This window comes from Durio zibethinus, chromosome 10, assembly GCF_047325235.1.
Source record: "Durio zibethinus cultivar Kanyao isolate XHJ-2024 chromosome 10, ASM4732523v1, whole genome shotgun sequence".
Taxonomy (NCBI): domain Eukaryota; kingdom Viridiplantae; phylum Streptophyta; class Magnoliopsida; order Malvales; family Malvaceae; genus Durio; species Durio zibethinus.
The window spans coordinates 21,666,478-21,685,190 of NC_143171.1; the positions used below are offsets into that span (position 1 = coordinate 21,666,478).

The window sequence follows — 18,713 nt, forward strand, 5'->3', positions numbered from 1 at the left end:
TTTTTTTCATGTTTTTGTTAGACATCATTCATTGCTCCCAATAGCTTCATAATTTCATTTCTACTATATGTTTTATGGTCCAAGAAGGAAGAGGCTGAGTAGAATCTTTTATTTGTACCCTAATTTTTACTTTATTCACTCCATTATTCCATTATTAATAATATCTCAAATTCAAATTCCTTAAATTTATTTCTACTCTTTACATTCCAAACTCATAAATTTATAATATGTTTACTATCTTCATCCTCATTTACAAGCCAAATCCTTAATTCCTTTTCCTTCAACATTTTTGTTCTCCTCTTGATTCTCACTCAAATCAAAGTTTGAAATTGTCAATTTTCAAATAAAATCAAAAAATCTCAACTCATCCATTCTAATATAAAGGTAATTTATTTATAAGGTCCAATGTTGTTACCTATACCCTTATTTTGGTCAAATGATAGAATTAATCATTCTATCTTAATATGTTTAAATTGGATCCCATATATTAGTTAATTGTCAAATTTAGTCAAATTATTAACTGTTTAAATTTTTTTCGTTAAAATTGGTAATGTAGCATTTGACTTTTCTAGTGTGACATTTTTTATTTATATGATTGTTGACTCTATTGACATGTCAAATTTTTTATAATGATGTGGCAAATTTTTTATCACATGAGCATTTTTTTTAGGTCAACTTTTTTCAAATTGTACTGTCTGTCTTATACTTTCATCAAAATGTGGAATTTGTCTCTCTACCTTAATATATTAAATTGGATCCCTATATATTAATTAATTATTAAATTTAGGGTATGATCTAAGGTAAGCACAAAATCATTTTCAGTACAAATGAGTTAGGTTGTAATAGGGTCTATAAGATAAATTTTGACCTTAATCATGGTTTTTTTTCCACATTTAGATAAAATTTTTTTGACATTTAAATTATTAATTGGATTTTAATTTGGTAAATTAGGTTTTAATCTAAAATTGAATTTTAAATCCTACATAAACTGGATTATTCATTTTATTTTCTTTATCCTTCTTTTTATTTATTTCTTTTCTTTTTTAATTTTTATTTTCCATATTTTTAAAATCTAAAAAAATATAAAATATAAAAATTAGAAAAAGATAAACAACAAAAAGAAATTTTTTAAAAATGAGAGAAATACCGAAACTAGATTAAGAAACCCACATTCAACAAACCCAGCAAACCCTGATATACGATCAACAATAAAAGTAATCAACAAGAAAATACTGTGGTGTTAATACCAATTTCTATATATCGATGGTTTATGGATTTTTTAGATAAAATTTTTAATAGTCGTTGAATTTTCCAATTGTTAAATTTTGGAAATCCCATCAAATTTTTTTTTATAGGACTTGTAAAAAGAAAGAAGACAGAAATTGGGGAAAAAAATATGAGAAAAAAAAATTAGACTCCGTTTGCTTTAAGAAAATATTTTTGTTTTTATTTTTTATTTTTATTTTTTAGAAAATAGTTTTTATTTTTATTTTTTGTTTTTAAAAAATATATTTGGTAAACGAAAATAAAATTATTTTCTAAAATGTAAAAGTAAAGAAATAAATAAAATATCAATAATATTAATATTAATGTCATTTAATTATAAATATAATATATATTTGTTAATTAATGACATTAAAAAGTGTTTAAATATGGCAACTTACAAAACATAATAAAAAGAAGTAATATATATCCATTGTTTTCACAATTAAAAATATTTTTTTTTTTTTTTTGTATTTCAACCCATCTTCATTTTTGTTTTCTAAAAACTTATTTTTATTTTCAATTACCAAACATGTTTTCACTTATATTTTTAATTTTTTTGGAAAATGAAAACAGAAAATGGCTCTGTTTTCTAAAACCAAACACTATTTGTTTGTTTTTATAACATATTGAAACAACATTGTTTTGGAAAGTGGGTTTAATGCAACTCATGCATTGACTTATATGCTGATCTGGTTACGACCTAACCTATTTGTACTAAAAGGGATTTTTTGTTTTTTTTTTTATTTGTGCTTATGTCAAACCATAAATTCTACAATTAATTAATATATAGAGAACCAATTTAAATACATTAAGATAAAGGCACTAATTCAACATTTTGATGAAAGTACAAAAACTGGCCATAAAATTTGAAAAAAGTTAACATGGAAAAAATGTTGACATGGTAAAATTTTTTTGTCAAATTATCATTTTATACCACGTCATCATAAAAAACTTTGACACATTAACAAAGTCAGTAATCACGTAAACAAAAATATCACATCAAAAAATTTAAATGTCATGTCATCAATTTTAATGAAAAAAGTTTGAATCATTAATAATTTGATTAAATTCAACAATTAGTTGATGTAAAGAAATTTAATTTGAGCACATTAAGATAGAAAGATTAATTCTACTATTTGACCAAAATACAACAACAGATCACACAATTTGACCTACTTATAATGTTTTTAATGAGGGTAAATTTCACCTTTGGTCACTAAACTATCACTTAACTCCCAAATGGGTCACTAAACTTTTATTTATACCAAACAAATCACTCAAATTTGATAAATATATCCAATGTAGTCATCCTAATAGATTTCATCCAATATTTAGATTGAAAAAATGACATGGTCACCACATAAGCAACCATGTCAATTTTTGACACTGTTACTCTCAGTTTTCTCCAAGCTCAGCTCACTGTTAATTCTCATATCAAAAACACCACTGCTAGCATCTCTAACACTTAAGACAACCTAACATAACCATCACTAAAAACCAAAATCTTAAATCGAGCCATACTTAAACCATGGCAACCTTGAAGACTTAAGCCTCCTACAACCACTATCACCTATCATCACTAAAAAACAACAGTAGCATCTCATATGAGAAAACCTCCTACAACCACTACAATAATTAAAAAATAAACAATTTTATAAAAATAAAATAACCACAAAACCATAATAAAACCATAGCATAGTCTTTAGCTTAGCAAGCAAATATCCACCTCTTCCCTACATATTTTGCAAATAAAGATTTATTTGTATAAGTGGACAATAGATTGATTTGAGTAATGAATCAAAGGTTGATTTTGGAGTTAACAACAAATAAAATATCAAAACTAAATCTCCTCTTTCTTTCTCAAAAATAACAAAAACAAAAAAAAAAAGGCATTAAAAGAAGAGAAAACCAAAAAATGAAAATAAAGATTGCCAGAAGCACAATTACATGAGGCTTTTGGATTTTTTCATAATCCAAGAAAATAAAAATCAAAATTGCTTTCAATCCAAACACTATAAAAAAAACAAAAAAAAAAAAAAAACAAAACTACTAGTGGATTGCCATTGCCATTATTATTACTATTAATGATGGCTTTTTGAAAGATCCAATTTTGCAAAAGAAGAAGAAAATGGATGTGGAGAGTGTGACGATAAGGAGAGGAAGTGAAAAGAAAAAGAAAGTGGCTAAGTGGGAGTGTGGTGTTGTGAAAGGATGAGAAACTAGTTTTTTCTTTGGGGCTGTGAAGAGGAAGAGACCATGTGGCACAATTGAGAACAACTAAAAAAAATTAGGGTTTGAGAGAAAAGAAGAAAAGCTTATGTGGCAAATTGTTAAAAAAAAAGCTTGCATTACCTCTTACATGATTGCTAATATGGTAACTATGTCATTTTTTCATCCAAATGTTGGATGAAATCTACTAGAGTGATTGAGTTTGATACATTTATCAAATTTGACTGACTTTTTTGGTTCAAATTAAAGTTCAGTGATCTGTTTAAGAGTTTCATAATAGTTTTAATTATTAGAGGTGAAATTTAAAATTTACTTTTTTTAATGATTGAATAGGTTTTATGATTTGTAATCTGTGTTTTTTTTTTTTTTTATAAAATCATGATTTACAGAAAATACAGTTCTGTATGCCTTTGCAAGTTTTCGAGAAAATTTTTTTTTTATTTTCTAATATTCAATTTTGGAAACTTTTAGAAGTTTTTAAATATGTAAATCTAAAAATTTTTAAATATTTTTGAATTTTTATATCACAAATTTTTTTAAAAAATTTCGGATTTTCATTTTTTGAACCTTTAATAGCTTCCGGATTTTTATATCCGAAAAGCTTCAAAAACTTCTACAGCGTCAGTCCATCACAGGTCCTTCGCCTTTCACCACCTCTATCTACACCACCACCACCACTCGTTCGCTTCCCACCTCCAACATGGTTTGAAGCCTCGCTTACCTCCAACATCTATAACAGCACCATCCGAAAGCCCTCCACCTCCAGCATCTATAAAACAGCCTGCTGTTTTTCTTCCGGTTTAATCCGAACGTGTATGTTTACGAATAAAAAGATCCAAAAATTAAGGCTTTATAATTATATCCTTATACTCATACACTCATAATTTTTTAATAATACATTTATAGTTTTATGTTGAACCGATATTCGTTATATATTTAGCAAAATTTCATGTTTGGTATGCTAATTGAATTATTTATAAGGCAAATTATCCTAAAATTTGGGTTATATTTATAAAAATATATTGGTTTTGCAATTTTATTTAAAAAATTTTTATTTTATGTATATTTTATATATACATATTTGAAATTCATTTTATAATTTCAAATATACATATGCGGCAAGTTTCATACATTTTCAAATATATATATCCAATAAATATTATATGTTATCGAATATATATATATATATATGATAAATCTTACATGTTTCTTAATATATTTATCCGAAAACATAAATACGACTAAGTAGGAAAAATTAAAATATAATTTATCAAAGATTAATTAAGATATTTCATATAGGATATTTTTGCGATAAAAAAAAAATTGAGTGTATTGAACAAAAAGAGTCGTGCTGATAAAAGCTCCCGATTTGAAAAGAGATAAACATTTTAGCCCTTGAAGTTAATAAAAATTACCTGCTATGCCATTTACAATGTCTACACTTTCTCAGAGCAAGTAGCGTGGTCTTTTGTTCAAAAGCCCATGCATCAATCATGTTGCTAGTTTTTTAACTATGTTTCAAAATCTGAACCAACCATAAATTGATCACCTCAACAATCAGAATGTGTATTGGCCAACAATAAAAGAATTCAACTTAATTTATTATTCTAAGTACTTTAAACTCTTATATGAATTCAGAGGTATAATTTAATCGAATTAAATTAATATATTATTATATAAATCAAAATTCAAAATTTAATTTTAGCCAAAACAAAAATAAAAAATTATCTTATTACTAAAGTAACATAAATTTTCAATTTGACTTGATGTATGATGCGGTCAAATTAAATAATAATTGAACTTGTTTACACCTTAATAAGAAGTGAATTGATGCTGGGGATAGTATCAGCATGGAAAGTCAACCAAAAGTACCAGTGAGCAAGGGGTGAAGGCACTGCCTTTGCCGGTGAGGGCGTTGCCACACTGACTTCCTTCCCAAATGAGGTTTAAGGCAATAATTAGAGATGAGACTGACAAATAGCAGTTGCATTGCATCCAATTGAAATTCCATTTTTGGTTATTTTCTCTTGTTTTGCTAATAAAAGACCCCTCTAAGAACATCTCCACTCCTGCCCCTTAAATGAAGGGTTAATATGTTACTTAGCCTTTGAACTATAACACTTTCCACAATTTAATATCCCGATTTGATACCCAACTTTCATTCGGTTATGTCATTTGCCTCAAACCTCAATTCTAATGTGACAAATCAATGAATGATATCATGATGCATGATGCATAATGCAAAATGCATTTTCATTGGCTAATATCTGCCTCATCATTAAACCTAACACCATGCGTTAATGGTAAAAAAAAGCTTAACAGAAGCAAATTTAAGATACCAAATCGTGAATTTTTTTTTTTTATAGATACCAAATCATGAAAAATGATATAAATCAAGAACCAATTTACATATTAACTCTTAAAAGAAATACCTATGAAATAAATCATTATCTTCATATTAGCCATTGCAATACAGGAATGCACTGCTCTTCCGTAATTTCTATTTATATTGTTTATACCGTGACAGGGAATAGCTGTTACACAAGTAGCTATCAGAATTCTGGAATCGACAATGAAATCTACTGTACGACATCAACTTACCAATACTGGACTCATACAATGCCTAATACTATACCAAAAGAATATGTTTAATGCCATATAGTTTTCATTTCATGCTACTTGTTTCCCTTTTACTTTATTCTTGTGCTGTACAATTGAATTTTGAATCATGACTGATCATCTTCTGTACGCGTCTTGAACACATTCTTTCATGAATTCATTCCAAGCTAGCAAAGCTGCTCCAATCGCAGGCTCCACCTGAAAATCATACAATAAAACAGCCAAAAAAGTAAGTTGTGATATAGGTAAAACAACATATTTAGCATTTGAATAAAGCGTGCTAGTGATGGCAACATGTCAGTCTGTCACCTACGCATTATTAAGGGACATTCTTCTAAACACATTAGACCATAGAGATATGTTTCAAGGGTTAATTTGAATAGAGCAATGAGTCAAAGGGAGAATAAATGTCTTGGGATATATTCAATTGGCAGAGTAAAAGTGTGTAATACGTGTGTGTAGGATGAAAAGTTATATGCAGGCAGAACAGCTTAAACCATGCCCCTACCCAAAACAATCTCAAGGCATGACAAATTAGACCATACTTGTCACGACAATTAGTTATCAGACAAAAGTAGTAGTCTGATGGTGTAGGCCAGCCAACAGACCCACTTGGGCAGGAGCATTTTGCCTTTCATTTATCCCATCTTCTTGTATGTTTTGGAGTTCAGATATTAATTCTGATACTTATTCCTAAACAACAGTTTCGGCATTTTGCATCTCCTTTTTATTTACACTCTGCTAATGCTCGTAGCAAGAACATGGGATATTTTGTAAGTAAAGTGGGCAAAAAAAAAAAAAAAAGATGACTGCACTTCATACATAAAAATGTGGATGATAATTGTACCGGGGCCACTTGGACCACACTAAAATATTCTTACCTTAGGCCTAATAGGAAGGGCCCCAGGGTAGTCCTTGGAGATAGAGTCCATGACTTCTCTTCCTATGTCCCACCTCTGGTTCGCTTCAAGAACACCGCCAACCATAACAAGAGGAAAAGAATTTTTTCCATCTGCAAGGGTAGATGCATAGAAATGGAAATTTAGCTGGCATATTCCAATCAACCTGTGGCAGAGCTATCAAAGGACAGACTTCCAAGTTATACATCATTGTTTCAAAAGTACATAATCCGCTGTTTTGCAAGAACACAATAGCTACTGATGATCATGATACTAGTAAGTTGTAACAATAAGAATATGACCGCAAATTTTTCTATAACACTTATTCAAACAATCAATTCAATTTACAGATATAGTAAATAAAAAATTTAGAAAATTACTTCTTATGACTTGGGATAACATGAAGTGAGCAAAATATATTAAGATTGGACAACTATATGAATGGCCCATGGAAATTAAGAAAATGCTTAGCAGTGCTGAAAAGAGCATGCAAAAGATTGTGACCTAACAATAACGGAAAGGGTCATTACAAGGTTATGATTCAAATAAAGCAGATACTAATAAATGCAGCCTCTTAAGAGTCCAAATTGCACTCCAGCACTTGCAAACCCAAGATGCGCCCTGGACAATGGCCCTTATAATGAACTAAATGATAATCTATTTAAAGACCAATCATTTTTGTTGAGGGGATAGAAAAGACCCTTCATTATGTTTCATAATAACTGCATGATATCTCATCCAGGCCTACAAATTCGAATCTAACTTTATTATGTCTGAAAGGTATAGCAAATAATTCTACGTTCTCCATATATTCAGATTTTCTAGAAGAATGAAATATCTTTATATAAATTTCGTCAATACTGCACTATCTGACACTACAAAGAATGTTTTGTTCCTAAATATAGGAATAATTCAACCAAACAAAAATAACACTCCTCTATTTCAGATTTAGCTGAATACACCCTACCTTCACCACACAAGCCAAGTCTCTGAACAACAGCTTTCACACTTAAAGCCAACTCTTGAACCGCCTCTTTCAAGATCTTATTCGCAACTTCATCACCAGCCTCTGCACAAGAGACAACAACTGGAACAAGTGCTGCAATTCGAGCCCAGGATGGATCTGCATAGGTCCACCTAAACCAATAAGAGAACAACAAATGAAATTCAACATTTTATTAATAGCTAAACCATGAAATTATAATTATATCAATCTATAACGTATACCTTAGTTGATGTTACAAACTTAGTGACACTACCTAACCATTCCTCTAAAGATTCAGAAGTTGTGAGAGAACAGAAAATAAATTTCCTACACGATAATTTAGTCGAGAGGGAATAATAACAAAGGTCCTTACACAAAAATTAAATAGGATAAATCACATTAATCTTGTGTGACCTTTTAAAGTTAGTTCCATTCCATCCATGATCTTTTAAGTGAAATGCAGCACCTCATGACCTATCTTAGCCATTAAAAAGTTGAGAAAAATGGCCCCATAAGCAGCAAGTGGCATGCCATTGGCAAACCAGGATAGAAAAATATGAGGTAAATTACACTCGTCATCCATAACTTTTTGCAGTTTGATTTCATCCATCAGTTTCTAATGGTAACATAAAAATCTTAACCACTTATAAGTGGTTAAATGTCATTCATCTGACTGATTGCATCAGAAATTGTATGGAAGTTGCTACAGAAGAAACACTTAGGATTACACTTGTGGCATGTAATCTAAAGAACAATGGTTAAAAGAAAAAGTAAATCCAGATTATTGACATATATTCCTATAAAGTCGGTAACTAGTCTATAATGACATAAATATATGAGCTTATAAAGTTCTGGAAGGAATTTTTGAGATTTAGTAAAAAGCCAATTCGAGCTTGGAGAAAGCAAGAGAGAAAAATGAATTTGATGAAAACAGAAAGTAGGAAAAAAAAGGAAAAAACAACAGAAAATCAAGGACTGCAGTGGTGCCAGTAGCAAGACTAGTTGGGAACATATGTGTGAAGATAAGGAAATGTGGAGAGGGGTTTGCGGTTTGGGTTTCTGATACAGTAAAAAAAGATGCAGACATGCGAGAAAGACACAAGAAATAAGAACAAAGAGCAAATGAAAAAAAAAAAAGAGAAAATGATTAATAATATGGCCGCTTCATCAATGTTTATTTAGACATTTACATGACAACTTATGTCCATTTTTAATGGCACTACAACATATTAATCACATTGAACCATTTTTAAGAGGTTAAATTTAAAGTAAAAAGCAGTACATCAAAATGAAATTCTATAGAAAGGTCATCGATAATAAGTGCAATTTACCTTATTTTTTCCAGCCACACATTTGCTATACAGCATGACTCATCTTGCTAACATTGTCTTTTTTTTTTACTTCTTAATGTTTGACCAATAAAAGGATGATATTGACACACTTATGCCATGAGTATAATGTTAAAATAGAAAGGTTACTGATAAACTATAAACTTACCTTAAAAGGACACAAATGAATAGTGCAATTTTCCAAATGAATATGAGTTACAGTGGGCTAATTTTTTGATTCATTCATATCCTTTCATTGACATCACAAATTGCAAAAAAATTCTAGGAGGCAATTATTAGCCGTATATTAAACCATTAAGCCATACATAACAAAGGTCCATATATGAAAATTTATTAATATAAGGTTCGTTCTGTTTTTCGCAAAAATTCACTTCTAAAAAATGTAAAAAAATTTTATAATGTTTGACAAAAAATTGTTTGACAAACAAAAAATGACTCACTGGTCAACAAAAAATAATAAGATAGTTTTTTAAAACAAGCTATCCATGAGTAAGGCTACTCGCCAAACTCATGAGCTTAGTTTGACTCAAGTTGACCTTGGACATGTTTTGTTAGGTTCAAACATAAGTTTACCTGACTCAAAATATTATTATACTAAAAAAAATTATTATTATTTTATTTTAATTCAAAAAATATTTTAAAATATTAAAATATTAATATAAAAAGTCTTAATATTTTAATTTTAAATATATTTATTTTGATTATTATTAAACATAAAAATTTTTAATATTTTAATAATAAATATTAATATAATTCATAATATTTTATAATTTTAGTAATGAATATTTGATATAACCTTATTATTATTTTAACAATAATTTTTAATAGGAGTATTTTTAATCATTTCCTAATATTTTTAAATTTAAAATGTATATTACTTTTAATATTTTAATGACAAATGTTTTTTTATTACTATTTTAAATATTACTTTTTATAATTTAATCATAAATGTTTTCAATTTAAAAATATTACTCTTGTAATAGTACAAATATTTTTAATATTTTAATAATAAATATTTCTATTTTTAATATTTCATATTAAGAATTAAAATTTTAATAATAAATATTTCAATAGTTATATCAAATTACTATTTGAAAATTGAGTAAATTTTTCAAAAAGCAACAAAACAACATAAATATTTTGCATTGTCATCCAAACAATAAAAAATCTCTAATTTTTCAAAAATGTCAAAAATTTTTCAGCCATATTTAATCATAAATATTTTCAGCCATATTTTAATTGATCAACGACTTAACTTGTCTTTTAAAAGGAATAGCAATAAAGATATCTCAATAGAATAATTAGATAAATAAATACCCAATTAGTTCATCTGCAGAAGAAAGACCAAGTGTTTGCAAAATAGTAGATTGAAGCATCGTGTGTGCGCCACGACTATCATGAGCCCTAATTACAGCAGTTAGTGCCTGTGCAGCTATTCCATATCCACTGCATAAAAATAAATGGGCACATCAAGAAAACTACACTAATAACATGTCATATCAGGAGGCAAATAGAGGAGAAAAACAACTAGTGGCTATCATCCATGAAGGGTTAATAAGTAGGAGCAGTAAAAGTGCACTTAGTTAATGAAGCTCATCATCCTTAAAGCTAGCAGGATTGTAAAAATTATTAAAAGAAAGAAGACTGAAAGAGGCTGTTTTAAACAAGTGTCAAATTAAACTTTCTCAGTTAAGTTCTATTAAGCTAGCAATTTGCTTCTTTATGTCTTTACACACTTATTTGCACCATTCTATACCCGTAAGCACTTGATTCACCCATGCTATCTTTTCCATTTCTACACTTGGTTCCAACTTTATTGACATCTCAAAGAACTGATAGCTACACAGGGATATGGTAGACTATAAAGGAGATACTATGCTCCCTATAGAATCCTTGAAGTCTGTCGTAGATGGGCAAAAAATAAAAAAGAGTGCGCACCAGATCCCAGACAGCTTTAAAAATGATATCCAAGTTCAAGTAAAAAATTATAATGCCAATTGAAGCCTTGTAAGAGTACAGCTCCTCCCGTGTAAAGAATGATGCCACCAAACCTAAATAAAGGGACGTAAGCTTATGGAAAGAAGAAAGAAAAGTTACAGACCATAAAGGAGTTCTGGGCAGTATATACTTCAAGATACATTTCCAGGTAAACTTTGTTGTTGTCACAAATCACCCAAACAATTCAGTTTGTTATTCTAAACAAATTTAATGATCCAATTGAAAGCATAGCTAGTATACTGTCATAATTGCAGCCATCAGTATGTAGAAATTCACAAATGTAGAATTCAGAGCCAAGAATTCAGTTATCCAAAAAAAAAAGAGCCAAGATTAAGAAATTAAAGCATGAAACATCCAAGAATACTAGAATCACTGGTGGATCCACATGTAGAGTGGTGGTGTATTGGAAAATAAGAAAATTTTGAATGAAAATTTTTCCCTGGACAACCCCAAAAATTTTCCCTAGACACCCTTCCGTTGATAAAATTAGTAAATCTATCAGCATATAAATATATATATATTGTAAGTGGACACCTCCCCGAAAAAAAATCCTGGATCCGCCACTTAATGGAATCATTTTGATATTGCACTGATTTGAGACCTTAATTACACTAGACTAAATATTAATACTAAGTTCTTGATTTTTATGTTTATTTAGGATAGAGGTAGCTTGTTTTTCTTTTCTTTTATTTATGTTTCCTGGAATACCATGCAAGAATATGATATAATTCTTTTGGTAGATAAGATGCATTAATTTTAAGGATGAGTACTCTGCTTCTAATTTGTAGCAAAATGATTGTACAAAACTTCAAAGTTCAAACTATGATCGCACAGCACTTCAAAGTTCAAACTATGTGAATAAATATAATCATAAAATTACCACACTTCTCTCAGTTACCCACGTTACTAAAAGATGTCGCATGTCCATTTGGTTGGCAGATCCAGCCTAGAATGTTAGGCCAACTCTTGGATGAATTAGCTGGAGCATGTTGGTATTCTAAATCAGATGTGAGGTCTGGTTATCACCAGATCAGAATGAAGGATACTCATATTCACAAGGAAGCTTTCAGCATGCATCAGGGTCACTACAAATTCTTAGTAATGCCATACTCAATCTATCACCAAACACCTCACAAACAGTGAAACACTATCCATACCCCTTACGGTAACCAACCTAAGCCTTTCAATTCAAGAAATAACAAGCTTCAATACACACAATTGATGAATTAAATCAAATATTCCTTCTCTCTCTATTTGGTTACTCTCTCGATATTCTCTCTTGTCTCTCTTATCTCTTCTCTCTTATTCCTCTGCTACCATCAATTTCTGGATTTCTGTTTGGCTGCCGTTAAAAGAGTAAAAAAAAGTTTCTACTAGATTTCTTTAAAGGTTAAACTTCTTTCTTGCAATCAAGAGATCTGTCTTGAACTCAAAGTTCCCGTCCAAAGAAGCAAAAACTCAGAAAGCATCTAATCATTCTCCATCATTGTTCTTTTTTTCCCAAGAAAAATGCTGGAAAATAACATAAGTTAGTTAGCATTGTTTGAAAAATAAGGAAAGTGAAGTAGAATCAATTATCATCATTTGGTTCAATGATGATAAAAGAAATACTTACTTTCAAATAGCAATTCTTGACATGTGTTTGAAGTTGGTTCAATTTATGATTAGGAGGTTATTTTATGATTAGGAGGTTATTTTCAAGAGAAATTCTAGACATGCCATTTGGTTCAATGTTGATAAAAGAAATATTTGATATGAAATAGCAATTCTAGACATGTTTTTGAAGTTGATTCAGCTTTTGGGTCGATCAGGTTTGGACTGTTAACTTTATGAGTCTGCCCAGAATGTATTTAAGGTAGATTTAGCCAGGTCGTTTAGATTTAAGTCAACTTTTTGCCAGTTCTGCTATGTTAGAAATGGCAGCTACGTTTGGTTTTGATTTAGGTAGGGTTTTCAAGTCATTTTGAGTTGAAGTTGTTGGGGGGTTTCAGGTTGGCTGGCTAATGGTTACATCAAGTTTGGGCTGCTTGATTTTTAAATGGTTCAAGTTGGATTAGTTAAGTTTCAGGTGGTTCAGTTTTTGCTACAGTTTCAGATTACGTGATGGTTTGGTTTCTTACTAGTGGTATATACACTTTCTCAACAGACAAACGAAAGCTCCACTTAAATCTTAAGAGACGAAAAACTTTGAACTTAATTGAGTGAAATATTCTGATTTTTCTTATCTTCTCATTCATTCTAGGGAATCAAAAAGAAGCTTCTCTTTCTTCACTACAGCCTGATTTATCCACAAATAATGAAAAAAAAAATATTACACTAAATTAAATCAACCTTTTGTTTGATTCCCTTCATCAACTCAAAGTACTAGTATTTTGTCATTTTTACTTAAGTCATAGTCCTTATGATGAAATGGAGCCACTTAATGAAGATTAAAAGCAGAAACACTAGAGACTTAAACCTCCTAAATATGCTACCTAGGCTTGGAGGAAAATCTTAAAAGAGACAAACAAGGCAAGGCCTCTTATCAAACATGTTATTTATCATGGGAAAATACTTCTTTTTGATAGGATAATCCATGTTGGAGTTCACTTGTGAATCACTTGAGAGAAGATGAGATAGATGATCTTGGTATATCAAAAAGATTTTGCTGATTTGTGGAGGAATGGCAAATGGTTATTGCCAATAGCTACGACTTGTGCAATGCAGCAAGCTTGAGGGAATGCATTTGGCATGTGGATGTTGCTTCCCATCAGTCTAATAAACTAGTTTAAAGTCCTAGGAGCACAGGCAATTTGAGTTCCCATAGCAATTGGTTGGCTACAACGAATAATGGTGGGGCTGTAGCTTGGTATAAAGCAGTGTGGAACAGGCACAATATTACAAAACAAATCTTAATCCTCTACCTTTTGATTCTCCAATGGCTGCAATCAAAGGATCAAGCCAAAAGAAAAGATGGGTCCAACAACACTACAAGTTGCTGGGGCAACACCTCATTTATTCTTTGAATGCAAGTACTCAGATCTCAGAGAATTCTTGACAAATGGAAGCCTCTTCATAGGAAAGAAGAACATGATTGAATGGTACCATTTTCAGGAATAGTGCAATTAGTAGTGTTACGAGAGCTGTAATTGTAGCAGCTGTTTTAAGCCTTTCGGAGCAGTAGAACAGCAGAATCTATATGAAAACTCAAGAAAATTGGACTACAATTGTCAAGTCTTGAATAGAGGCTAAGTTGGTTGTCAACACCCTAACAAAAATCACGTTGAAAATTTGGGTATAAGAATAAAGTCTGTACAGAGTATTGTATAGGGAATCTTTTTAGTGTTTGATGTAGTGTGGGCTTTGATGAGCCAAGTTTGTTTTTGGTTAGTAGCATTTGGTTCTTTTAAAAAAATTGATTCACTTATTGGAAGAGAAAATGCTTTTCAAATTTTTTAGGAAATGAAAGCACAGAATCGTTTTGATAGAATAGATTTTCTTTTGCTAAAAGGTTTAGAATAGCAAAGTTGATTTCAATAAAGATAATGTGTCAATTTCAATTCGAACCCAAATTGCAAGCCATCTAATGATATAAATAATGAACTTGAACTTGTTTGAAAATTTGTATTCAAAATCCTAAATGTAATCAAACAAAAAATTTTAGGCCTAAAACTTTGAGCTCCAAATTTCACTCCAAATTTTAAGTTCCCAAAAGGACCTTAACCATTAAGCATTGTGTCAACTAAACATCATTAAAATAAAAGTCTAACAGTCCTATATGGTAGAAACCCAAATGTCAGAAATTGAATATTAGAGAAAAAAATAAATAATAAAAAGGAGGCTAAAAATAAAAATAAAGTCAAAATCATGTACCTTCCCCAATCACCTAGGACAGGTCCTGCACCAGCTGCTCGAGCTTCTCTGCCATCTTCTGTGAATCCATATGCAATGGTTCCTGTACCAGCAATTAGTACACAACCATGGAGCTTACCCATTGTCCCACTAGCCAAAGCTGCCACAGCATCATTTCGTACATAGAGCTTTACATGGCTGGGAAATATGTCTCTATACAAGTCAACAAAAGGTAGACTAATAAATGACTACATGTTCATATGTAGAACAAACTTCAGGTAAAAAGAGAAGCAAAATAGATTATATGAATTATCATAACAAAATTTGAATATTTCAGGAGAACATTGATACAGTCAATGCATTTGCCAAAATTCACATGCCTCTAATGTACTCATAACTCAATAAGCAGGGGCCCTTTTTTTAACAAAACATCTCAGATATAACATGTGAAACGTGAATCACATGGATTTTCCTGAACTTCTATCAGTTACTAGAGACATCAGAATCTCCAATTCATTTAAAATCCATACTGTTTCTCCCAGAATGTAAAGACAGTTTTAGTTTATAAGTTCCAAGTTAGCGATAACAGTTTTCACATTAATTCTAGAATCTTTGCAATTATGTTGAGCTTCAAATAAGATGCCAGTCCCAAATCTTCTGCTATATTCAAACTGCAGGATGTATAAAAAGAAAGCAAACCCAATCCAGGTTAATATTCTTTGCTGGTCTGTAGGATGGTTAACACCAGATACTGCTAAACAAACAGCTCGAACTGCAGATCGATTATAACCAGATTTTGAAAGCACATCTGCCATAACTTGCTCCAATGTTTCTCTGGCAGCAGTTTCTGCAAAATACAGAAAATTGAAAACCACAACATTGGCATGAACAAACGGTATGGGTTAATTTATGGCTAAAAGAAAAATAAAGGAAAAGACAACAAAAATAAGACAGTGGAGTGCCGTTTGTGTCTTATCCTATATACCATGGACAATACATGTAATTGTAATTAAAATCAAATATTACAAAAGAGGGGCTTGCCAATTCGGGCTTTATCTATCTAGTTGTTGCTTTTGCTTTTTGCTTCTTCAAAAGTTGCTAAAGAAAGCATAGGCCAAATAGCAAACACAAAATCACATTTCATTGAGAATGAAGAGATAGTAAACATTCACAAATATTCAAACATGTGTTTCACATAAAAGCAAAACCATGCATTTTGTTTTTCACAAAATTTTAATCTTGAATGTTTTAATTATTCAAAAATGTTACTCTTTGCTTTTCAATCCATGAACGCTTTTGGTTTTTCACTTCCAAGAGTTGAAAGCAAGTAGCAAAAGCAACAACTAAAACAAAAACGAGGCCTGTCACATTTTCTTTGGTGTCTAAATGTGGTGGAATCCTTCTAAAACTAATGAATTTGAACCCTAAAAAATGCTAGTTATTTATAAAATTCTGAGACAAAAACAAATAAGAACTAAAACCATACGCTAAAAAAACAAAACAAAAAAAAAAGTGAGGGAGAGAAATTTACCGCCAACGCTGTTATGATTGGAGCAGCCTGCGATGGCACGGGCGAGAACAGGAAGAGGGTGAGGGAGGGCGTCGGAGAAAGGCATAAGTGGCATACAAATGCAGACAGTGGAAGTGGTTCCACCGTCCAATCCTAAAATCACTTGCCTGTTCGTCGCCACCGCCGCCTCGTGCTCAAAGTCCCAGATTTCTCCATTCCTATATCTCTTCATTGCAAAAAAAAAAAACTTTTTTTGATGAGTTTTACTGGTAAAAGATTCAAACAAAAAAAGAACAGAGAGAGGGGGAGTCGGGCAGTAGTTAATAAGCCAAATCAAGCTAAGACTGATTTCCTTTTGGTTTGAAAGAGTGATGATTTTGTTCAATTTACTAGTAATAAAGTAATGGAATGGGGGTTGGGGTGGGGATGCCCAGGATTTTAAAAATCCTTAGGAAATGTCCGACTCCATTCGGACGGCTAATGCGCCAAACGCTAAATAGTTTGATGATTCGATCATTGGATGCCTTTGAATTCAAGATTTTTGAGTCAACAGAAATGAAGCCTTCCATCGCCTTGCCACTGGCCGCTTTGGTTTTGTCCTGTTTCACAAACATTTTTTTTATTCATATTAATGAAATTATTTGATAAATTGAAAATTGTTAATTTTGGAATTAAAAAATTGATAAATTTTTAATTAATTTTTATTTTTAATATATTTTAATGTGCATATATTACATGTTAATTTTATTTATAAAATTTAAAAATTTCACTGTCAATACAATTAATAATTTCTCTTTATATTGTTATATATTATCAATTTATTAATAATTAAATAAATTAGTTGTCTTTTTAAATATATTTATTTAATTAACATGTATTAATTTTAAAATTATTACTAAAATTAAAAAATTCCTACCACCAATATCTTTTAAATAAATGTACCCAATAAAGTAATCAAACCTAAGAAAAAGATTAAATGGGTACTAAGTCCTAATTCCTAATACCTTATTTAGCATTATTTAGCACCTAAATGTCTTATTTGGTATAGAAAATTATAATATGATAAGATAAAATGATATCATGAATAATATTATATTAAATAATATCATATTATTTTATATTTGATATGTATAAGGATTAATTATAATAATTTATTTATTCGTTAAAATTATTCTCTCTAAAAATTTATATAATTTAAATTATTAATATAATTTTTAAGAGTATAATAAAAAATATAAGTTTAATCATATGGATTAAAAATAATCTTCTCCACTTTGAGAGGATTGAATTGTCTTATACCAAGAGAATGATAATCTTCATTGTAATCATATCCCTTTCAATTAGATACAAATCAAACATAATATAAAATAATTATTATACTGTTCTATCAATCATCCTATACACCAACATGACCAAAAGTCCATTGGACATCCATTTGGATGCCATCTCTCCAAGGCAATTAGTTATTTTTAAAGTTTAAATTAGAGATGACAATGAATAGTATATAAATAGATATTTGTTATTATTGGATTAGTTTATGTCAAATTCAAATAATTATAAATAGATAATTAAATGATTCGGATAAGTGATTTATTATCTGTAATATAGATAGTATTTCCTAAATATCTAATATTCGAATCCATTTAAATTTTAATAAATAGTAATAGATATTTGAATACGTATCCAAATTTGTTACCTATTTACAAATGTAAAATATATACAATTTTATACTTTTGGAAGATGTTAAACGTTAACAAATAATTTTTATTTGTTATTAATTAAGAGTGAAATTGAATTTTAAATTAAATTCTTATATTTTTATATTTTGACAAAAAATTTAAATAAATGAATATTTTAACAAATTCAGATATTTAAACGGATAATACTTATTTAAATATATTTGAATTTGAATAGAGATATTAAAATTAAGTAGATATTTAAATAGATTCAAATGTTATTAATATTATATGGATTCGGTACGGATACCTCATATTGGCAGATTGGAGGTTAACTGTGTTTATCAACTT

The 18,713-nt window shown here is 29.9% G+C and overlaps 1 protein-coding gene across 2 annotated transcripts; it reads right to left on the reverse strand.

The window, feature by feature from the left end:
• Positions 1-5,930: 5,930 nt before the first annotated feature.
• Positions 5,931-17,292, reverse strand: LOC111292115 (uncharacterized). 2 transcript variants are annotated; one of them, XM_022884339.2, is made up of 7 exons: positions 16,708-17,292; positions 15,876-16,023; positions 15,198-15,389; positions 10,665-10,793; positions 7,981-8,150; positions 6,996-7,126; positions 5,931-6,312 (listed from the first exon to the last, which is right to left on the reverse strand). In XM_022884339.2, exons 1-7 carry the CDS (start codon positions 16,916-16,918, stop codon positions 6,232-6,234), a joined length of 1,062 nt encoding a protein of 353 aa, XP_022740074.2. In that variant the 5' UTR covers positions 16,919-17,292; the 3' UTR covers positions 5,931-6,231. The 2 variants fall into 2 exon arrangements, with proteins under 2 accessions (XP_022740074.2, XP_022740075.2); XM_022884340.2 differs by lacking the exon at positions 10,665-10,793 and having other exon boundaries at positions 16,708-17,255.
• Positions 17,293-18,713: the final 1,421 nt, after the last annotated feature.